Consider the following 24,184-nt stretch of genomic DNA (forward strand, 5'->3'; position numbering starts at 1 on the left):
TCCTAGATGGCGCCGTTAAGCGGATACGATTGCAAAACACTTCGTCAAGATCATCTATTTGCCAGTTATTTGCATAATAATATTTAATTGGTATATTATTGTGTAGTTTATTCCATCAACCCGTAACCTACAGAATATGAATCGTCTCAACAAACATGATTTAGGTAAATAGTACAACTCTCAATAAGTATTTTTAAAAATAAATAGTTATCCTTCAAGTAAAACTAATATTTCATTTTTAAAGATGTATATGGAAATGTACCGCCTCTGCTTATAAAGATAGTTATAAGTAGATTATTGCTTTATTTACAATAACGTTTGATATACTCGTAGTTTAAAACTTTAATCATGATATGATTTATAAAAATAATAAAGAGGTACAAGTATTTATTGCATCTAATTAACCACTTGGTTTATAGTAAAATTATATTTTTGCATTTGAAACATACAACTTTATTCAGTGCTATTGTTAAATAAATTATACTCAGATACCTAATTGGTAAAATGGTCGAGGCAAATACCTAAGATTTGTATTATAAGTACCATCATACTGTTAGGTATAATTTGCACTCACTATTTGGTATTATTGAACACATTGTGATGACATAAAAGGAGATAGGTAGAGTAAAATTATTGCATATTTAATGTAAATTAGGTAAGGATGTTTTTGAATGGAAAATAGAGAATAGAGATATGTGGTATTCCATTATATCCAAAAGGCCAAATGGTTAAAAACAACATGGTTAGCATGCATGACATCAGCAAAATTTTAACTGAGCTGTTAAATTATAAGTTATCTCACTAGATTTTTTTCACACATCAGTTATAGGTAACCTACCGGATACCTACTAAATAAAATTCAACCACCACTGATTGGTTTATTATCGCCCGGTAAAATTAGGTTTATATATCTCATATTTTTATCCTATTCTCATTAGGTCTGGTATTTGATGTTACCTAAGTGCTTAAACGCCTACATTCGGGCGCACCATCACTCAATCTTCCAATGTATCTATATTTACAACAAGAGCACTATTACTGTAGGTATTGTCGTTAATCTTTCTCTTATTTATTTTACCACAATCATTAAATACTAAAATTTCATTAAGTTAAGCGATCAAGTTGAATTATTCATCAACACCATCATCCTCGGCGTAAGTACGATTTTAAGTATACTTAAGTATTACGCATTTAAATAAGAAGTCAGAATAATTTTAAAATTGATTTGGACCAAAGATAAAAAACCGCACGTAGTAGCGTTATTTACAGCTTAAAGATTCTAATAAGACTTTTTTGAAATTAAATTGTCTAAAACGAAGTTGGCCCAAATGATAAAAAGTGCATAAGTAGATATTGATATGATTTTCAATATTAAGAATAGTGTTCAAGTCAGTTCAGTTAAGTTAATAGATAGGTATACGAAGAATTAGTTAAAGGGGTTCCAAAAGGCCTTCTCAATTAAGGTCGAAAAATTCATTCCCAAAAGTTCTTAGCATCAACATTAACAATATATTTGGTGTTTAATTTTATTTTATAAAAATCTTAATGGAGGTCAGGATTTTCTGTATAAAATTCACGACACGGGCAAAATGCGGATTTTGCCATGCACAAGATTGATTTCATAAGATCGATCTGAGTTTAGATATAAATAACACGACCTCCATATCTAACGACTTTTTAAGACTTATTACAACTAAGTACGTTAAATCTTCTAAGGTTTGAAGCTGTTCACTTGAGTTCTTCAACTTGTTTACGCCTTAAGAATTTTGGTTTTTCTGAAACAAGTATATTATGATTTATATATTTATAAAACTGGAACACTTTTTTAAGCAATAAGTTTGTACTTAACTTATAATTATATTTCACTATTACTTACTCAAAAAAAATGATCGAGCAGAATGAATTGAACAAAACTATAGAAAACAAACTCTACACAAATTAAATTTCACCAGTGACAAAAATGCTTACTTCTAGGCATCTTCTAGCACATGGTCTCCGGGGGCGGCGGCGGCGGCGGGTGCGAGGGGGGCGGGTCCGCCGACCTCTGCCGCGGCAGCTGTGAGGAGTCCAGCACTATCGACGGACGAGGTGGAAGGTTCTCGCTCACCAGGTGAGACAACGACATATCGCTTGATGCATTTGTTTCGCCTGAAACACCAAACACTCCAGTTACAAAGGTGGAAGCTATGGAGGAAGATTTGCAGAAGCCACACGTGTTAGTACTAGCATCGGTACAGTTAGTCAGGTCATACCTGAGGGCTGACGGGGAACAGGCAGCAAAACTTCTCTGCAAGCATCATCGTCAAGAAGCGGCTGCAACGGCGACGGTAGCTCACGAGTGTCGATAGCTGATGCTCTTCTTAAAGAGTGCCTAAATGAGGATAATGATTGTAGAGTATACAAGAAAGGTACAGTCGGAAGATTAGTAGTGATGCAGGCACTGACTGAAGGTGAGGAAGCGGAAGGGATTAAAATATCGCGGTGACCAAACCATGCCTTTGTGAGAAATTTTTGATTCAATTGTTACTTTATAATTTAAAGTTTAGATGCAGTTAGTCAAATTGCATTGAATAAATTGATAGACTTGATTTGAAGAATAATAAACAAGCTTAAATATAATGTGGAAGCTTTCAAATTAGTGATGTAGGTACCTACATTGGGATGAGATAGCCTCCCAATAAAAGGATGATGATAATATGTTTTTTAAATGTTTTGAAGAAGTTGCCGTTGCCGTAATCAAACACACAATAAGTGCCAAACGCGCGATTTCAGTAAAATACTCATGCATTATTAAAACCTTTAAGTAATCAACAATTCAAAGATATTAGAAAAGTTAATAAGTATTGAAAAAGGCATTCACACAAATCGGAAGAAAAAGAAAGCGCAGGAAGAAACAATAATAATAAAAAAAACTATTTAGGGTAGCAAAAAACTACCTACCAAGATAAATAATAAATCCATCTAAAATAAACACAATTTACAAAACTCCGAGTTTTCTGCGACCCTAAATGATTCACCTTACTTGACGTAACCCACCACCACTACTGTTAATATTTACTTGGAATACCTCTGGTGCGGCAGTCGCCTGTCTACTGTCAGGTGTGTGGAGGTCTGAGGCTGGTTGCCATCCTCGTGGGTAGTGTTGATGCAGACAGAGATGTTGATGCCGCTGGGCTCCCCCTCGCCCCCCTCTTCCTCCTCGTATCTGTCCAGGGGAAACTCCAATGCTAGGCTACGGTTCAGATTAGATCTTTGCTGAGTAAGAGGATTGTGAAGGATTTTGGCGACAATGGTCTTAGCTGTGACAGGATGGTTGAAGCTTGAAGGTTCAGTGTTGAAGTAAGTAATAAAGAAAAGAATGAGGGATTGAGGACGAAACATGTGATGAAGATGAAGGTAAAATAAAAGATGAAAAATGATGAGGGTGAGTTTTAAGGCGTTGATGTTGGACGTTGGTCAGCAAAAATCTATTTGAACCTTCAATTTTTACGCACAATACGATTCACTACAGTGCAACATAGCTGTATAGATGCATTGAAAGCCAATACAATTTTACATTTATGTAATAATAGACTGAATGAATGAACAATGTCCAGAAAGCTCGGTCTCATAGAATTGGCAGTTAATTGAATTCGTGATTACGCTATTGTTCTCGGTGCACTGTAGAGCATCAACACAAAGTTATACACAATGTTGTAGCATATGAACGCAATTTATAGACAACACATCTGCCAACACCTGATAATGATAAGTTACTGTTTTCTCCGAACGAACGACAGTGGACGTAACTTTTATTAATACGTCATTGTTTTTCATTGTAGCCAAATGCTACCGGACAATGTCTCTTTTCACTCATAAGATTCTTTATTATAGTAATGATTTATATAATATTGACATGATAGAGGAGTTTCTGATTGACGAAGTAGGTAAATCCACAGCGCTGCTGCAACTATACAAATTCAAAGATTTGTTGACTTTAATATGGCGAAAAATCTTGGTTACCTAGAACCTTCAAAAGCACATACACCAAAAAACTCACCGTCTCTGTATGAGGTTCTCCATGATGATGTAGTCGTCCTCTTCGGCTCCCCTGAGGTGCTCCTTCTCCATGTAGAGCGCGAACTCCGGGTTGGACATCTCGCTGGCGTGCCGGCGCCGCGCGGAGGGGGACGCGGCGCGCGGGGAGAGCAGCCGCGTCGTGATTGGTGTTCTGGAACGTCAGAGGATTTGGTTGGGATGACTGTGAAGGATGATTTATGTAGAGAGATGGTATGGATGGTCTTGGAAACAAAGATTAGCAATTAGCTTTTTTGTCGTAAAGTGCTTCAGAACGTAACTATACCAAAATGTATTTGAAAAGAAACCTAGACAAAGAAATATGCCTCACTCATTAAAGAGCAGCTTCTGGTAAAATCCTCTCAAACGCAAACGGAGAGACTATAAGACCTTATAAACTACTGCAAGATAATATATGAGCATCCTTCAAAACTGAAGAGTTATTACTGAACGGTTGAAGATCACACAAAAAACTAACCAGGCGTCACCTTTCACAATAATACTATCTTTACCTCCACGCAAAAGCTATCACCATCAACATTTTACCTTGGCGTGTGCGGCGGCGAGAACAGCCCATAGACATTCTCAAGCTCATCCGTGATGCTGGTATACTCATGCATGGCCAGCAGCAGCGACCGTGGCGCCCCCACGCGCTGCTTGCCGGAGCCCGCGGGCAGGATGCCGGCCGCGCCGCCCGTCGCCTCCCAGCCTGATTGGCGACCTGGAACACCAGGCCGAATGTCAAGGGTTTGCTGGTTGAAGGACAGATGCTCGCCGCTCTGATATGGTAGGCGGTGCCGTTCAAATGTGAAAATCATTGCTTCGACAGGGTGACAAATGAAATAATAGCCCACCGGATCCACTCGAGGCAAGGAGCATTTATATAGAGAAGTTGCATGGTGAATGCAATCGGATCACGTGAATATCAGGTGTGAGCAGCTATTAATTATGAACCACTAACAGATGATGGTAAGTGCAAGAATGCTGTGCTCATTGCAAATAAGCCCTTTGCTGGGTCAAATTGTCTCCCAGATAACGCAAGCTCAAAGGGCTCTCCACCATTTGTATCCAGAATAATAAATGTTGTAGTGGTTATTCTTGCAAAGCTCTAATACACAAAATCCGTTTACCAGTGACAGAATTGTTGACAGACACGGCGTCCACGGCAGAGTTGTCCGGTTCGGAGTGGGTCTGGCTGTGTTGCCTCCTCGGAGCCAGGTGCTGCGAGGAGTGGTGAGCCCCCGAGTGCACCTCGTTGCCCCCCTCTGATCTCCTGGTCAAATGGGATGAGCAACTTTAGTATTTTTCCTCTGAGTTGTGGTATAGTTCGGTCTTGCGGATGTGGCAAATTTAGTTTGCAAAACACAAAAAAAACTTGAGTTGAGTCGAGGCATTTCATGTTGGACATAAATTTGCCACATCCATCTAGATTTTTGGTTACAGTTGCACCTTTTGTAGTGTTCATTCATTGACCGTGTAAAATCATGCCAGAAAATTGTAATTAAGTAGGTACATTTGTGTTTGAGCTGTGAGAGGTAATTGTAAAAATATGAGACGCTACATCTTACCTTCTATTTAACTAATTGAATAGGTACTGAATGAAGTTTTGTTGTAAAAAGGAACTGGAGTAGTTTGCAAAATTTAAGGTTAGTAGGTACCTAAATATAGAAGAGACAGCTAAAAACATACAATAGTTATGCATTTGTGTATAAATTAGCAAAGGTTACAAGGTTACAATACCGAAACAAACTGTACAGTCACTGAAAATAATGCAAGCTTAATTTTTAGGAAAAACATGACTGTTATTACGAATTGAATAAAAGAATATCAGAGATTGTTTTCTGATTACTGGTGATACAATAATAGTCGTTAAAACAATCAAATCTTTTCATAGTTTTATAAATCGTGTGTGATGCCATTAAATAGTCACTTTGGTGCGCGGTGTGAAGTTTTGGTTTGTGTACAAAATGTTGTTAAAACATTAAAAAATACTACGACTAACTACACCGCTAGATACAAGCCCAAGCAGTTGCCAAATGATTCGGAGCCAGACTTACTGTTTCCACAACCGTCTCCTAACAGATGCAAGAAAGTAACAGAAATTAAAATTAAAACATGAAGATGACAATTTTTTCGTTTGATTAACAAAGTAAAAACACATTCCCCTGCCAATTTTGTGTTCAAATAAACAAAATCTTTTCAAATAATACTGTTATAAGAAGTGATCATGATACGAAGTGGCCCAATGGTTGATGAGATAGCTTGATTACATGCTAAATTAACTAAATTGGAAGAAATACATCATCATAAAGATCGATTTGAAGATAAAATAAATCTCACGTGAATAGAACAATAACTAAAAACAGTGCATAGTAATGATGTTCATTTGGTTTTAGAAGCAGTTAATATTCATCCGAATGCTCGGCAAACATTACCTAATGTAAGTTTCAGATCCCTTAACCAAATCCCTGAGATTAAAGAAAAGTTAATGATATCTAGATTAAATTGATTTTCAGACAAAAAACTTGAGAATAACGACAGTAAAAAAAATCTTACCGTCTAGTGGCAGCGGTTCTTCTGGTGCCACCGGAAGTGGTGCGCGGGCGCAGGGCGTGCCCGTCCGGTTGGAACTCACGCACTTCCGGTAAAAAGGCGTCCTCGGCCGATGACGGTACTGTTGAATGTATGTCAGAAGTGAGTCCAGGCTTTCGTCTACGGATTCCTATGTGCACCTCTAACAATTGATGGTCATCAGAACCTGAATTCATAATAAGTTTATTTAACGTTTTTCTTTTGCATGCAGGAAAAAAAAAACGGAATCTGAAACCAGAAAAAAAACTGAACACAAAATTAACAACAAAAGGCTTGCCAAACCGCGATCAAAATCATACGTCAGTGTGAAGTTGTTTTTTTTTAACGTAATATTATTCATATTTCTTTACCCTCCCATGAATATCATGGGTGCGTATTGCGACGTATAAAAACGAAATGTATAATTTCACATTAATAACGTTCACAACATATAATGAACGTTACGTATAACAACAAAATCTATATTTTCATAAGGTATAAGATTCAATTGGTATAACGTACATTTTATATAAAATCAAAATATATAATACTTACGAGGACTAATATCAGTTCGTATAACATACATTACGTATATCGATTAAAATATATACTATCATTTAGTATAAAGTTCATAATCTGTGTTTAATTACCCAACACCGTCAAACCCCCTAGCACCAAAACCTAAAGATAGGTGCGACGACGAGCAAAGCGAGGAGGAGCGTGTTAGGTGCACATGTTCGTCGAAACCAAAGCGGAGCGCAGCGAAGCGGAGCGGAGCGTCTCCCCACACAGCGCCAATAATAATAATGTCAAAACCCCTAGTACCAAAACCTAAAGATAGGTGCGACGACGAGCAAAGCGAGGAGGAGCGTGTTAGGTGCACATGTTCGTCGAAACCAAAGCGGAGCGCAGCGAAGCGGAGCGGAGCGTCTCCCCACACAGCGCCAATAATAATAATGTCAAAACCCCTAGTACCAAAACCTAAAGATAGGTGCGACGACGAGCAAAGCGAGGAGGAGCGTGTTAGGTGCACATGTTCGTCGAAACCAAAGCGGAGCGTCTCCCCACATAGCGCCAATAATAATAATAATGTCAAAACCCCTAGTACCAAAACCTAAAGATAGGTGCGACGACGAGCAAAGCGAGGAGGAGCGTGTTAGGTGCACATGTTCGGCGAAACTAAAGCGGAGCGCAGCGAAGCGGAGCGGAGCGTTCCCCACACATAACGTCAATAATAATGAAAATACGATACGACAATCTTGTATACTTTTTGTGCATTATACATTATGATAATTATATCCTTTGTAGAATATATGTTATAAACGTTATGCATTTTAATCGTTATATCAATTGAAATTATACTTTTTGAACGTTATTCTTAACGAAATTATGTATTTAGTAATTATGCCTTTCGTTTGTTATGCACAGTGATCCTTATACTTAATAAATTTATATCATATGGGCGTATACCTTGTGAATGTTATACCATTCGTTTTTATACCTCGTATTACTTACCCGAATATCATACATCATCCACAAAACATGTCTACTTACTTTTCTCAGGTTCAGTTCGGTTGCTGTCTGAAGAACGCTGCCTGGCAGGCGTGGGCGGTGGGTGGGTCCTGATGACGGTCACGTTGGGGCCGACCCCGTGACCTGACGATGAAGAGGAATCGGATTCCCCGTCGCCTTCTTTAGCTGGCGTCACTATTTCTGGAGGCGGCAGTTCATCCTAGTGAGAAGAAATTACAAACTTTGAAATTTATACCAAAGAGATAAAATATATTCTACCGTGAGCTGTAACCGTGTAGATAGGCATAAATGTAACAAAATGATCGAATCGCCTTCAATATTTATGAACCCTCGGAAAAAGCGAGTCAAACGGATATCAAATCCCAAGTTGGATAAAGCTGAAAGAAGTGCTGATCATGCCCATTCCAATTCATACGTGACTTGGTGAAATAATAATGCTTGTTAGTCAGAAAATTTCAATGGTGTTAAGCGTTTCGAAAGCGAAGTTATGATAATATTGGCGCAGTGAGAAGTAGCGGCTATATTGATTCAGGAAAGATATGAGTTATCATAATTATAATATGATTGTTCTGTTAATTAGCAGCATGTTTTTAAAAATAGGTATAGGCAATTGATTCCCCATTGATTTTAGATAGGAACGAAATATAATATTTTTATAGCATTTACCCAAAATATATTATGTAGACTACTGTAGTGTAGACTGTGTGAACGATAAAAGATCTTAACTTACAGTTGCAAAGTTATTTTAAAATTATATAAATTAAATATAAAAAGATAAAAGAGGTGCCCGTTAAAAAGGTAAAAAATACAATTTAAATAAATTCTTACATTGGTTTTGTGGGACCTCTCATCTTCTTCCTTCACGGGTCGCACACCAAAGCGGACGAGGGTCTATGTGATGGTTAAAATTAAAATGTAAACGTATACAAAACAAGTTATTAAATTTTTATATTAATTATGAACGGAACAAGAAAGACAGAAACATAAATTCTGGATTAATAACACTAGACATACATAAACTTTGTTATTTAATGTAAAAATAACAAAATTGAGCAATTTTTCTGAAAATATTGAACATTAACTGAAGAAAATGGAAAAGAAATATAACGAATACCAATCCACTTCCAAACACCTGTTAACCTACTTTTGAAGGATCATCATCAATGGAAAAGAGACGGAAAAATGAAAATAAACTTCAAGTTAACAGATGTTTTGATTGAATCGCTTGGGTGTATACAGAATGTTGCAAAAAGGGTATACTAAGCTGAAACCTACATGTGCAGCATGTTATATCTAAGCCCTTTGTATACCCTTTTTGCAACTTCCTGTAGAGGGTGATCTTACATCAGTGTGGTGGGAGACCTCGTCTTCTTCCTGCACCGGCCGCACAGCGAAGCGAGGGTTGGTCTCACTGTCGGACAGCACCTACACCACATCACACCAACAACGGGTTTAGGAATCGGTTGCAAACAAAAGCTGAGCACAATGTTTACAAGGGTCTTGTTAAGGTTTGTTTAAAATGTCATCTAGATACATTAATTAAATATTCGCGATATAAAATGTCATTTTAACTTTATGAAAATCAACTTGAAGAAGATATTAGTGAAGAATAATAGAAAATTGTGCTCAACTCTTATTTTATGGATAACATTCAGAAACATATTTGAAATCTAATGATAACATTAATAATGATTATAAAACACAGAGATTTGTTAAAAACACAATTGTCAGATTATTGTTGGAAGTGCAAGAAGGACGATGGTAAATTGATACGTTCAGGGTGAGACATAACAATTATTAGGAAAAACACTGTAACACAAACATGAAAAGTGTTTTCATGCGAAACTTTGTCTTGCATCCTATTTGCATCCTAAAAATCTAGGCCTAATACCCTAGGCCTATTGTATCACTTGTGTAACCATAATACCTACCTTCAAAACTCCTACCACAAGATCTTCGGTTGAGACATACATATACATACAGACTTGTCATTGAAATTTATAATCAAACTAAGTTACCCTAGAACCTTACCTCAGATCGATCACTAGCAGTCCTGAGCCTGGATCCAGCGGCCTGGAAGCTCGGGGGCGGCGGTCCGAGCGTGTCCGTCGACCCTCGGTTCACCAGCGACGGGTGGGTCGCCATGAACCGGTGTATCACAGCCAGGTGGTTCATCGTCTGCTCTGCCACGTCTTCTAACTTTCTTAGCCTAAATTCTACACTCTGCAACGGGAAAGTATATTTTTACTTTTCTATCGCATCTATCATTATGTACCTGATCTTAATGAACTACTTACTTAATTCTTAGTTGTAAATAGGAAAGGTATGTACCTGCATAGATTGTATTTGGCAATTAGCTTTTTGATTCAAGTCTTCCATTTTTGTTGTGATATGTTCTACTCTATCAGTCGTGTTTCTCACTCTTTCCTCCATTGACTGATTTAACTTTACTTCCTGTGAATTGAAGATAGTTCGTTAGTTTATTTTCTACTACATAAAACGTCATAGACTCACAAATGAAAACTAGATTACTAATTAAAAAAATAATTAAATAATTATTGAAACTCACTTGTTCCCTAAAATACCCTTCCACGCACTCCTCCTCAAAATCATATAACCTCTCAATTTCGTCTTTTTCCAAGAACAGTTTCAGACCGTTGTCGTACTGAAACCTCTGATGGGACACATTCCTGGTCACCCACTTGCAAGTGGCGTACATGTGACAGAATATGATCAGCGGTGGCGGAAGCACTGGCTTCTGTTCGTACTCCATCACCACTGTGAACCGTTGGAACATCCACACCTGAAATATTTTGTGTTACCTTGATGATGTGGTAATTTGTTGATTTGCATAATGATTTTTTTATATGTAGGTATATCTATTATCGATATTTAAGTGACATTTTCATAAGATTGCTAAATTAAAGTAAATAGCTGATAAATAAATTTATACATTCAAATAAAAATTATGGCTGGTATTCACGAATAATAAGGGAGTGAAGCAAGACGTTGGAGATAAAACGAATACTTAAGTAAAAACAATACTTTTCAGAAAGCCGTGGCTATATAGTTCAATATCTTACTCCACCCACAACACCGAATACAACAACCATGCAACGGAACTAAAAACTAAAAAGAAGCAAAAAAAAGAAAACCTGGTGCGAGACTTCGTTGACTTCGTTAAATATGTTATTGAATACGGCAATCAGTAAGTTGATGAGCAAGATATTGGCGACCAGGAGGTAGACCGTCATGACTATGGGAGTGATCCAGCGGCCGGGCACGCATTTAGCGTCGGTGATGTCCTGGCCGCAAGGCGGGTCGATATCTGGCGCGAACACCTCCCCATACAACATGAAGTACGGTTGGAAGAAAATCTAAAAACAAAACGACTTGGTTGAACTTAAAAGGGAAAATAAAAGTAAAAAGATTCATTTTATTGTATGATATAATTTTTTTATAATTGTTAATGGTATGAAAATAAGAAAGGTATTGGAAATTTAAAGTGAAAGAAAAAACAATGGGCAGAGTGGTTTTAAATACGACGGATAATGTGGTAGTCTGATAGTGACGCATTTACTATGTGAAACATTATACAATAAACATTAAACAAACAAAAATATACCCTACTTAGAAAAAAATTACGATATAGCTAACCCCTTAAAGTTAAATCTCGCAACAGGCTACGCAACACAACAACTTTGCCATGATTGTTTTTGTTGAGAACTTTTCAAACTTCATCAATCCCAATCTGGGTCATCTAGTTCATTACCAAAAACAACCGAGGCCTTGAGCCAAAAAGAAAAAAAACTACGAACAACTGACAACAACGACAATCCTACAGCCAACCTGGTGGGACACTCCGTTGACTTCAATAAATATGTTATTGAAGACCGCAATAAGAAGGTTGACTAGTAATATGTTAGCTATGAGTAGGTACACGCTCATGACCACGGGAGGCACCCAGTGGCCGACGCGGCACTCCTCGAGCCCAGGCAGCCCACAAGGAGGCGCCATCTGCTCCGCAAACACTTCTCCGTACAACATGAAGTACGGTTGGAAGAACACCTGCAAATGTTAGTAGCAGATTGTTGAAGGGTTAGTGAAAGAGTTGCTTGACCTGTTGCAGATATTTGGACACAAGGCACATTTTTTTTGGGTTACTATTTTTACTCCCATGAGCAATGCCAAAGATCCAGTGGCATATGGAACGGCAACGGCAGATGGAACTTTTTCATTGCTCGTGAGTGTAGTTGTGAATCACTAGCATAATTTAACCATGTATGTAGAAAACACTGTTACGATAAGTTGTCGTGTAGTTATATAGGTGTAGAAAGTAAAGTATGCAATAAAACTTACTTCTCTAATAAGATACCAGCTGGCTTCTTGGTTCGGCTTGAGTATCGCTTGTCTCGCGACTCCAAACGACATGAGCACAACAAGTAATAGCACCACAAAGTATATCATGTTCTTCACCATTTTACCCATCATTGTGACTAGAGGACCTGTTAAGAAGAGATAAAATATTTGTATCTTAATATTTCGATAACCAGTATAATTTACACTTTTTTAATTATTATAATTTTATTTTAAAGGTTTAGCTATTAAATATTTGTACAATAAACTCTAACAGTCAACTAATCAAAAAATATTATAATGCTTCTAAGCGAGTCAAATAATCGTATCAAAAGTTTTAAGTGCTTTGCAAATTGCACGTCTAACTTTAGCTATAATATTTGTCCAACTAAAAGCAATGAAACGTCTGGATCTGATTCAATTGTTAAACCAAACCAAGTGTAAGTGCATTTGTTTGCTTCAAATTCAAAGACTTTAAGCGAGCTATGAATAAAAGTAGGTATGCCACCGCAGGGCAAACAGTTTGAAGCTGAAAAGCCAGTTACGTAGTAAACGTCCTATAACTTTTTTATGAATAAGGGGGCGCGTCTATAAGTTAAAGTGTGTTTTATGTGGCAGTATCATCCGTCAGTGGACTATAAAAATTAAAGTATTTGCGCTGGTGTGGTCCTTATAGGGTACATATTGATACTGACTGTAAATATCGGACAACCCACAACTTCTGCCAGCACCCTCACCGCAAAAAAGTCATCAAGATAAACATACCCAAATACTTATTGACGCCGAGAATATTCAGTATCCGCAGGTACCAGTAGATGATGTCGACGCAGTAGATGACGCGGCCGGTCTCCATGGAGCCGCTACGCATCCGGAGAGTGAGGCCCACGAGGAAGAAGATGATGAACCCCGCGTCGTACGTGTTCCACATGTTCCATGCCCACACGCTGAACTTATGCCTGCAAGAAGTGTGGTTAGAAGATTTGAATTTGATATAATATTTATAAATTTGGAAGTTTGAGGAAGATCGCGATATTCGCGATGGCGATGAAACTGATGATTATTGTATTATAAACTAGCTGTTCCCGCGCGCTTCGCTTCGCCTTAAAAAGTTTTCCCGTGGGAATTCCGGGATAAAAAGTAGTCTATGTTCTTTCCCAGGGTCTAGACCGTATGTATACCAAATTTCATTCAAATCCGTTCAGTAGTTTTGGCGTGAAAGAGTAACAGACAGACAGACAGACACAGTTACTTTCGCATTTTTAATATTAGTTAGGATTAGGATTTGGCGACGAAATTAAGTTACACAACATACATAATGATGTGATGTTATAGGATTTGTGTGTGTATAGAGCTGAGATTTGGTGCTATGTATTACCTAGTTGATTAATGAGTATACCTAACTCTAACAGCAAAGTTAAAATTCCCACCTACTGCTATTGATTATCTTTAAATTGTTACAAGATATCTATGTTTTTTTTAATCATACAATGATTTTTGAAAACCACATTCTAACCATATATTCATTATGAACTCAGAAATGTGGTATGTGTACTCATTGAAATCCAGGATTTTATTAGTGTATTTCACCACAAATTGCCAGCAAAGTCAGCAGCGGAACAGTAGAATTGAACGTATTGTATGTTCAACATTTAACAAACATATTATGAACTTTATTGCTCTTCTCAGCTATGTATCCTAATCAAATAGCATCTAATCCATATCCGGTATTCCAGCTTCCCAACATGAATGCATAATGATTAGAACAAATTAAAGTCGAGTTAACAGGAATCCTTGACCTCCGATTAAGCTTGTTTCACATAAATTCGTCGTCGGAAATTAAGTATTATCACAAGGTTTTCACGAGATTTAATGTGACAGTTCCTAAATTGGGACCCTGATTTTTCCCGTTACATTTATTTTGTTTGTAAGCCTTGTAAATAAGTTATATAAAAGTACTACCGAGATAAGATGTTTGCTAGATATGTATTAAATTTGTTTGCGTGTGTAAAGAAAAAGTTTTCTTCCAACTTACCTAATAGCCACTGGCTCGGACGTAATAATTTCCCTTATTTTCTCGCATAAAAAAGTTAATATATAACATATAGAATATATCTCGGGTAAAGACGGCGTAGGCAGCATCCTCACTAATACTGTATATGTAAACATCAATAGGAACAATATGTAGGCAATCTGAAAAGAAACGACAATGTTTTAATACTTTATCACAATCTTCCCCCTGATACCTTCGCCTCTCTAAACAGGGCGTCATTCATTGCTGTCCACGAAATACATAATTATTTATACTATCCCCTTTTTGAATAAAGTCGGCTCTTGTTTTTTAGGTTCTTACTTATATATACATTTAAGAAAATATTACAGCAATATTATACAAGGTGTTGCAAAAGTGGTATGATATTGTTCGTGTCCAGTAGATGTTTATATTTTTAAGAAATACAGTTTGATTAATATTTTATAATATCAGCAAACCTGAAAGTGGGTCAGTACGAAACAACAAGAAACATTAGAGATTTAGATCCTTAATACCAGTTTCATGCCATTTTAGCCTTTATCATTTTGGGCATACGAAGGGTTATTGCGCAGCAGTTAGCGCCTGCCATAGACAAAGCGCATTAGTGACGCAGCTGTGAGAATTTTGGTATTTTCTTTGGACCTTAGGGGTTGTATTGGCTTGATAGAAATACTTTTTGTACAGACATTCTTATTAAATGCTACAGCATAAACTGCACAAGAAATAGTGTATTGTATATATTTCTCATCACGGCACCAGAGATAATGGATTGGAAATCGGACGATGAACATTTTTCCATTATACTCACTTCCTCTCTTACGATTTGCGATGGATTAAAAAAGCTAAAGTATTTTTTCGCTTATGAACATAAAATACCCTCGCACTTAAATATACTGCACACAGTCTTTGATGTGGGTTTATCACCACTAACACATTAGCAATCTTGTCAAATCTGACGCAACTTGTATGGATTTGGCAGATGTTTGACAGGCAAGTAACGCTGCTTATGGATTTACTATTGGTAATATGTCAGTGGTGGTAGGGTAGTTGTTAAACTAATATATAATCACTAATATTAACAGCAATAAAAACTCACCGAGTCGGCCCAGAATTTCGTGATCGGCGCCGTGAAGAACTCGTAGATCTTCTTCCTCAGCCGCAGCGGCCTCATCCGCTTGTCCTCCAGGGTCAGTAGGGGCTCCGGCAGCTCCCGGTACGACGGCTCCCAGCCTATCTTCCCAACCTTCCCATTCTGATCCACCCGAGTCTCACACTCCGCCCCTGAGCCAATCAACGCCTGCTTGAGTCCGGACAAAATTGACCATGTTTTAAACCAATTCAAAGTTTTGAAGAGTTATGTGAGAGATGAGAGCAGTCCGAATTCGGTTTGATGGTAGGTTAGTTAGTTAGTGGATAGGTTTAGGTAAATAGTTGGTAGGTCAGTTGGGTTTGTTTTACATGTGCTAAAGTGTTTGTGGAAGTTAGTAAGTAGATTGGATATACATAAATTTAAGTTTTAAGTTTCTAATTGTTTAAGTTTGAAAGATAGTACACAGAGTGGAATGCATTTGTAAGTTCAAGCACACACACACAGTTAAATTCTCATACAAAACGTATAACAATATTTACAAAACAACACAAAAAGCTCACCATGGCAAATCATAGATAATACACAGTATAAGTTATAATTTGTGAAAAGTATAGTTAAGAATAAGAAAGTCCAATAGATTCATTTAAAAAGAGATAAGATTTGTAATATCATCCAAAGCGAGTGAATTAATAAAATTCAATATTGATGAAAGTAATTCAACTGATGTAAGCGCAGAAGCTTTTTATAAAAAAAAAGTATTTGACGAAGTGCTTCACGAGAGAATCAAATTAAGTTCAGGCAAGCGTTTTTATCGATCGACTAAAACCGTCGGTGACCGTCAAAGTTAATTGTAGCTGCAGGTTTGTCGCAAGCGTTCAGGTGTCGCCATTGATTCGAAACTTTTCCCTGCTTTTCGTTCACTTAATTAAAATTTTATGTTTGTACAAATGGTGTGATAAATCTGGTGTTTTCGGTGCAGTTTATGATGTCGTAAATGTTGAGGAGTTACGACTGAATACCTTGGTCTGGGGCTCGATCGTGTAGACGGAGGCAGGCGCCTGCTCCTGTTCCACACTCTCGGCTGGTTTCACCTTTTGCAATGGGTTTAAAGGGTGGATACTGCCAAATCCAATAGCAGACTAAAGGGGCATGTAATAAAAACGTCAGGTGGTTACGTCACGGAAAGACTAGTTATTGGGAACAAAATATATAAATATTATGTACAAAGTGGAACGAGAAATTCCCAAGAGACGTTTAAATAGGTGAAACACTCTGGGGGAATTACAGCTGGCAGACCGTAAAAATGCGAATAACTTATTCAAAATTCTGAGACCCGCTCAGGCAATTTTGGAAGCTAGGCTTTCCAGTTTTCTCTTTATTCTCTTAGAAATTTAAAACAAAAATGTTCACCGAAGCAGGTGGAGTTAGCTCCCTATGGCTTTTACGGACATGAATTCGTTTATTTTTATAGTTTTCGGGAGTAGCGTAGTTTACGTTTGTTTGGTGATCTTTACTACCGTTCGCAGGTGAAGCAGTTGTAAAATTCAAGGTGAGACATAAACGTGAAACAAAGAATAAGTTCAACAAGTACTCAAGGGACATTGACAGAACAAGCCTACATAGAGTACGGCAGACAGACCATCAAATAAATATATAGAACTTTAACGCTACCTACGTTTGGATATTGCGGTAAACAGTGAACGCGATCAAAGTGGTAAATGTTGCCTCACTTAAAATGGCAAAGTGACGTAAATTAATTTATAGTTAAGTTAACTTTTATTTGTTTTTTTTTTCGGTCTTTGAGTGGCCAGAAATTTATCAATAGCGCACCCCTTAGCTTATCGCTTTTGATATATATTAAAACATGTGGGTGCAGCAATGCATCTAGTCGTACCGGGTACGAAATAAACCTCTATACTTTGACTTTGAAGGATTTGGTCTATCCTTCTTTAGTAAAAGTAGGTACCGGTCAGCTGCATAAGTCGTTATACACTTCTGTACCTTGTCAAACTGAAAAACCGTCAATATTTCAATGAATGGATAGGCGGTTTCAGATTGACAAGGTACAGAAGTGTATAGCTACTTATGCAGCTGACTGTACATATCCATACTTTTCCCATCTCTTTGTGAGCATTGAATACTACGACATATCCAAACGTAGCTATCAGCGGGATCAGCGGACAGACACTGGCTACCTGAGCGGGTTTACTCGCTTGTCCCGGAGGTATGATCTTCTTGATCGACAGCGTACGTTTTTTCACCACCACCCCAAGACTTCCAACCTATGTACGCGTAATTATATTATGTTTAGCTTCTTTGACATAGCACAGCTCACTTGCAATAAGTTTTTCAAACAGGTCATTATAGGAAACACACAAACAGGAAAAACCATCACCAAAACAGGATTTGTTAATCCACCACCAAAAATTCATTGCATTATTTACATTTGAATCATACTCAATTAATATTGTATTAGTTTATCAATGTATTTCCATTAATAATAATTCAAGTTTATTTTACATACATACAACACGTTATTTTCTGAATTTACTGCAATGATTCCAATCGGTATGGTATATGCTGTACTTTAGTCACATTGGAGTAGAAGAATTGAAACGTAACAAAACTAAAAATTACGGAAAGGTTGAAACAAAAAATCGGAAAACGTAAAACAGGAAGAACAACTAATGACCTCCACCACAGAATCTACTATCATCAGCTACTCCAATGCAACGAGCCCTAGACGAAGCGGAAGCAACTCAAAAGAAACTTTACCTCGGCGTCATTGGGGTCCTTCGTGCTTCGGTCGTCCTCCAAGCTCTCGTTCTCCAGATGCTCCTCCTCCGTCTGCGGCATCAGCTGCAGCTCCTCCTTACTCTTGAACTCCAGTTGCAGAATGTAGAGCGGACACACCAGGCTCAGTATCACCTTCAGGGATGCACAAAGCCGATGTGGCAAACCGAATGTCCGAGGTGAGGTCTACTTAAGTATTTTATGAAGCGATTCATGCTACATTTACGTTGTGTTGGACTGGTGATTGTTCGTGAGGCTACGAGCGCTACATGTGTTACTATTATTAAATAGGTATAATGTACAAAATGAGATAGCAAAAGTTTTTATTTCAGAAGATATTAAGATTGCTGCTGTATCTCTGTACATTTTTACCAACAAAATTAATTTACGAAACATGGTGCCAAAATGTCTGCAAAGTTTCCAGCAGAGAAACTCTTTCTGGCGCATTGTTGTGAATATTAAATTTATAATGAAAACTTTAAACGAAATTCTAATTTACTGAGTCAGAAACCCCATTAACTCGCCTCGCGCGCGCAGAGTTACGTCACGACTTCTCTAATTTGTTGAATGAAATGTTTGCTCTCTAAACAATCGTCACTCCAACTCGGATCAAGTAGAAACGCTCTCATGCAAATTTCAAATAAGCGGCTCATTGACACACAGACATCGATAAAGATTTGGCAGAACCGATAACAACTGATCAATTTAATGTTAATAAAAACGTTACGGTAACTAACATTGACACTACTTGAAACGTGCCTTATATAAGTCTGTGCGTTAACAAGATGAACGATAAGGATACATTGTACGTGAGGGATACCTTTAGATTGGTGTTTTTCCTGGTGCGGAGCCCGCCCATCCATAGGTCAGCGAGAATGATTTGGGAACAGGGGTGGGCTAATAGAGCTCTGTGATTGGCTGCCACGGCAAGGCTCAGACACGTCTGTCCTGACCAGTTTTGGAGCTCACAAGTCAGTAATTGTTGAGCTTGGTCGTCATCCTGACGGTAACAATAGTCTAACAGCTCCAATGCTGGAAGAAGATTACAAAGTTTATACATTCATTGCAGACATCAAATATTTCGGCATATAAAAACACCTATGACTACCACAATTACTATCTTCGACTAGGCGTAAAACCTTACCTTTGGTCTCGAACTCCTTCCCGTAGTGCCTCAACTCCTCATACACCTCTGTCTCCATGTCGTCCTCGGCCGCCTCGTGTGCCATGGCCTTGTACAGCTTGCAGGCCACCAGTGACTTGGCCAGCGCCTCTTCGCCGTGCGTCCACATCAGCAGCGCCATCTGGTGCCGCTTCGTCAGCACTGCCCACATCTGTAGACAGAAAGGGTTGCTGTTAGAAAGTTTGAACAGAAGTAATAATAAATAGGCTATTTATATTTCAAACGTATTCATACTCAAAAGCCTAAATGTTGCTCTTCTTATGCTTCATTTTTAATGCAGGCGTTAGAATCTCCATAAGTTGACGGCTGAAGCAGTAGGTGGCAGTCTGAGAAACTCGGGCTCCTAGATGGGGAAAGTACCCTAGTACCCTAGTAGACCAATAGTTAACGAGGAAATATACAGGTGGATGATGATATTGATGCGCTCAAAAATGGCTCCGATAAACCCTATTTCATTGCTAAAACACCATCTCCCCAAGCTAATCCAAACTAAAAACCCTACATCCGCACTCACAAGCAGCTCGTTGAAGGGGTAGTCGAACAGCGCCATCTCGGTGGTGACGGGCATGAAGCCGGCGATAAGCGACAGGCCGCCGGCGTTGTTGTGTCGCGTGAACGACGCGCTGTTGCGGTGCACGTTCACGCTTTTGTTCATCACTTTGGCATAGATCGGACGGAACTTGCGGCGGGTGTAGTAGCATCTGCGGGGGATTGGTGAGGTTAGGTGCGGTAAGGAGTTTAGCTGTACTACCACAAAAAACTTTAAACAGTGTTTAGCAAGTGTTTGAAATTAAATTTGACAGATTTTTTGGCGTTTGACAGCGCTAAACACCTGTTAAATACTGTCTAAGGTTTTTGTGGAAAGACCCTAGGAGGCTTGTACGATCCATGAGAATTTTTAATAAAGACAACTCGAAGTAAACAATTATTTGACACACATCCAGAATACATCTTCTTCTATTTTATCGATTGGTAGTTTAGAAACAACAACAAAATAATAATATAATGTTTTTCTAAAGGTGCCGTATATGAATGTATTTATTCAATAAAGCGCGACTGCTACAAGAACAGATATTTGCTCTTAGGTCTTTATAATTGTTCCAGCTACACAGCAACCACCTTACTATAAAACGTCTTCCGTCTTAATCTTAAGTCATCGTGATACTATCATACATCGTACCTTAAATACAACAATTAAATTTCAACTTAAATCAACAAACTCTCACCTATAAGCACCACCCATCAGCTTGTTGATTACCAGGCCGATATCGTGCAGCGTGTACACATAGCCCCTCGGCAGGTGAGGCCGGACGTCCCTCAGGATGTACCGCAGAGTGTTGCTGGGGCCACTCTTGGTGTTGTACAACTCCTCAAGGCGAGGAATCGTGAGGAACTTCCTCATGGAGACTCCATTTTCCAGGAGTAGTTTGACGAAGTCTATGCGGTCGTGCTCTAGCGCCTGCATCATGGCTTCATCTAGGGCTCCTGGGGGGAGAAAATGGGGGTTTAGTAGTTGTTAAGGTTGGTGGTAGGGTTTTAGGGTAAGTGGGTTGTAGGAAAACGAAATGGCACGAAGTTTGCCTTTGAATCACGCCTTTTGGAATTAAGTGAAGAATACAACTTTTCAAGTCGCGTGATGACTAAAGTTGGTATGGGGAACATTTTTTCAAAGTTGTTGAACAAAATTTGTTTAGAACGACCACCTAGTTCACGCTTTTTGGAGATATTAAGAAAACCGGTTTTACAAAAAATACGTCTCATTAATATACTGCTTATCTAATCAATTGATGAAAATGTTTTATTTGATCAGTACCAGTTACGATATACACTATATACCAAAATAAATAAGAAACGAGAAAATATTTAATCCCACAAGACGGTAGTTCGTAAGATATTAGTCGCAATTCATCCTATCAGTGTGAAAATATGATTATCCTGCCAAGTTCTGGGAAAACTTATTTACCATTTTGTCAGAAGAGGTTTGTTCCGACGAATTACCCGGCTGTATCCGTCTAGAAACTTACTTAATCTTGTTACATCTGCGGTTTCAGGGAAGGCGGTTCGGCCACTAATTTCTAAATAGTTACTTTTACTGGGAAAGCTTATACCTACCTACCTTCGTTAAACCGACAAAATATAGGGTGTAAAAGCGATAGGGTACTTCATAACCGAAAACTTCATCCATTAATATTCATGGTAATATATTCAATACACATGCGTCTGCAATTACCGTATCAGAATATTACCTAGCAACTAAAAACGTTAATATTTTTATCAAATTCTAAATTAAATGTTTTAAAATTTTGGGTCGTTTGGTATTGGCGCTTTGAAATTTTTCATTGCTCCTGAGTGTATGTATGAACCTCCACGTTAAATTATTTAAAGTCTACAAGAACCCTTTACCCATAATGCGAAATAAGTGATACCCTTCATTAAACTATAATGTAAAGTGGCTTCCTAAGTGAGGACATGAAACTTTCATGGATAGTTCATGAATTCATAATTATGGTTTATGTTCACATGCAATACTAAAATTATACTTATACACAATAGGTTTGAAGACCGAATTTTGTAGTGGTTGTGGTTATACTTACATAAAGATGCTATCACAGTCGTCTTTTACAATAAATAATAAAAGTATGTACCAAATAGGTACTCTATAAGGGTTAAAACATATTTCACAAAACTATTCAGTACCCATAAATACTAACTTGCAGTTGGAATTTAGCCCTTACGGCACAGGGGTTAAAATCATCACAAATCTAAAAAGCAGATTGCCCCTACTCCGAGTTTACCCTAAACAAATAATGAACAGAAAACGATTCTCGGATTAATACAGCCAATACCGCGGGATTATGTTTACTTAATACAGACTTTGGCCTTAAACCTTTAACGGTTTTGATCGAAGTCGTAACTCGACATTAATGTTCAGAAATAATAACTTTGGCTTTATTAAAAGCTGTTTAATGTTTCATAGCTTTCTTTACGTACAGCTGTAACGATTTAAGTCGTAAAACTGAACAGCAGTGGTTTACAATTTCAAGAGCTATACATTTTTTTTGCCAAGTTTTTTTAAGAGAACCTCAAATAAAAACTGTTGGAATCTATGTAGGTATTTGCGTTTGCTGGTTGTGGTTTTGTTTGGAAATGCAATCGTGGGAAACAAAAGAAACTATTGCGTACAAAACAACCTACGGGACCGGTTATTTATATCGTATTTTTTTATGCTCTTGTTTTGACTATTCTGGGGGTGAAGGCGGCGCGTAAGTGCCCCAACGAAGGCGCTAAAAAGTGCTTCTACAGGGTGTTGCAAAATTGGTATACTAAGCCGAAACCTACATGTGCAGCATGTGTCACGTGACCAACAGAGTTTCTATGGAAAATGAAATTTTTTTTCGCGAATTTTCAAATTCTGATTTCAGTTTCAGGCTTAGATATACCATGCTGCACATGTAGGTTTCGGCTTAGTATACCCTTTTTGCAACACCCTGTATAACTATAACTATTATGTCGATTAATATAATTCTACTCGTGTTAAACAAAATCCAAAGAGTTGAATAATACACAAACGCCCGTCGTATATTATATTTGCATACGTCGTATACTTAAATGAAATAGCGCTAAAGGTACCACACACATGAAAATACCTGAGTAAATTTCAGGAGGTGTTGCATATTTAAATAATACAAGTCTAGACAGACACATGGATAAAAGCATCTAATAACAATTGTAGCAAATTGCACAGATATTTTTAAACATAATATTATCTTTACAGAGTTTGCGCTGCGTTTACAACTTAAAATGAGAGAAAAATATAAGTTTCTTACATTTATTGTGATTTAACTTTTTATTGAGCTTACCTATTAGGACTCATAAATACATTAGAACCGCGTTTCAGATAAAAATAAAATAAAGCGGATGATAAGTGGGCTTTGAAACAGCCATCTAGGTCCAGATAAGTAATTAACAATAAAGTCGCATTGAATTTCAGGACGAACAATTGAAAAAAACAACAAAAAGGAAAATTTTAAAGGCTTTTTGCATTGCCGATGACTGAACACAAACCTGCCAACTAATAACAAAGGACGTACAGCACAATCAGATACAATCAAAGGGACCGTGGCCTGAGTGAAAGTGTAGACAAATACAAATACGCCCCCGGCCGGTAAACAATAGTGGTGCATCGACGGGAACGTAATCATGGATTCTATCGATAATTTAAAGTTTAACCCCTTTATTCATAAAAAAGTTATTGGACCCTTTATAGCTATTGAACTGTTTTGTCACTCTCAAAAAACAGTTCAATAACTAAACCGTCCAGTAACTTTTTTATGAATAAGGGGGTAATAAGCCTCCCCAAGCGACGACGTATCACCCTGTTCTTTATATAAACTATTCGGTGCGTCCTGGCAGTCAGCCTCTCACTACAGTGATCGCTAAGAGGGAAGCTGAAGGCTAAGTTGGAAACTCAATTTTAAGACATTTACAGTATAATACAATCTACGACAGTAGCAGATATATAAAAACTAGGTGTTTTCCTGCACCTCCTGTAGGTTGGCTGGTAGAAAATGCT

At 37.9% G+C, this 24,184-nt stretch overlaps 1 protein-coding gene across 24 annotated transcripts in view; it reads right to left on the minus strand.

The window, feature by feature from the left end:
* Positions 1–1,968: 1,968 nt before the first annotated feature.
* Positions 1,969–24,184, minus strand: part of LOC105380372 (transient receptor potential cation channel trpm) — a 180,956-nt gene continuing 158,740 nt past the window's right edge. For 5 of the 24 annotated variants that reach the window (XM_048627608.1, XM_048627598.1, XM_048627606.1 and 2 more), the window contains 25 exons: positions 20,838–21,096; positions 20,126–20,312; positions 19,573–19,762; positions 19,249–19,460; positions 18,411–18,563; positions 17,831–17,917; positions 15,642–15,842; positions 14,549–14,706; positions 13,282–13,472; positions 12,520–12,665; positions 11,316–11,537; positions 10,730–10,963; positions 10,492–10,614; positions 10,192–10,383; positions 9,505–9,585; positions 8,989–9,051; positions 8,182–8,359; positions 6,613–6,814; positions 6,114–6,131; positions 5,187–5,329; positions 4,603–4,777; positions 4,040–4,210; positions 3,059–3,232; positions 2,253–2,371; positions 1,969–2,148 (listed from right to left, as the gene is read on the minus strand). In XM_048627608.1, the coding sequence (XP_048483565.1) occupies positions 1,982–2,148; positions 2,253–2,371; positions 3,059–3,232; positions 4,040–4,210; positions 4,603–4,777; positions 5,187–5,329; positions 6,114–6,131; positions 6,613–6,814; positions 8,182–8,359; positions 8,989–9,051; positions 9,505–9,585; positions 10,192–10,383; positions 10,492–10,614; positions 10,730–10,963; positions 11,316–11,537; positions 12,520–12,665; positions 13,282–13,472; positions 14,549–14,706; positions 15,642–15,842; positions 17,831–17,917; positions 18,411–18,563; positions 19,249–19,460; positions 19,573–19,762; positions 20,126–20,312; positions 20,838–21,096 (4,046 nt within the window). In that variant the 3' untranslated portion in view covers positions 1,969–1,981. Of the gene's footprint in view, positions 2,149–2,252; positions 2,372–3,058; positions 3,233–4,039; positions 4,211–4,602; positions 4,778–5,186; positions 5,330–6,113; positions 6,132–6,612; positions 6,815–8,181; positions 8,360–8,988; positions 9,052–9,504; positions 9,586–10,191; positions 10,384–10,491; positions 10,615–10,729; positions 10,964–11,315; positions 11,538–12,009; positions 12,229–12,519; positions 12,666–13,281; positions 13,473–14,548; positions 14,707–15,641; positions 15,846–17,830; positions 17,918–18,410; positions 18,564–19,248; positions 19,461–19,572; positions 19,763–20,125; positions 20,313–20,837; positions 21,097–24,184 lie in introns of all 24 variants that reach the window. The other 19 variants (XM_048627610.1, XM_048627601.1, XM_048627603.1 and 16 more) reach the window with 19 other exon arrangements.

The sequence above is a fragment of the Plutella xylostella genome, chromosome 19 (genome assembly GCF_932276165.1).
Source record: "Plutella xylostella chromosome 19, ilPluXylo3.1, whole genome shotgun sequence".
NCBI lineage: Eukaryota > Metazoa > Arthropoda > Insecta > Lepidoptera > Plutellidae > Plutella > Plutella xylostella.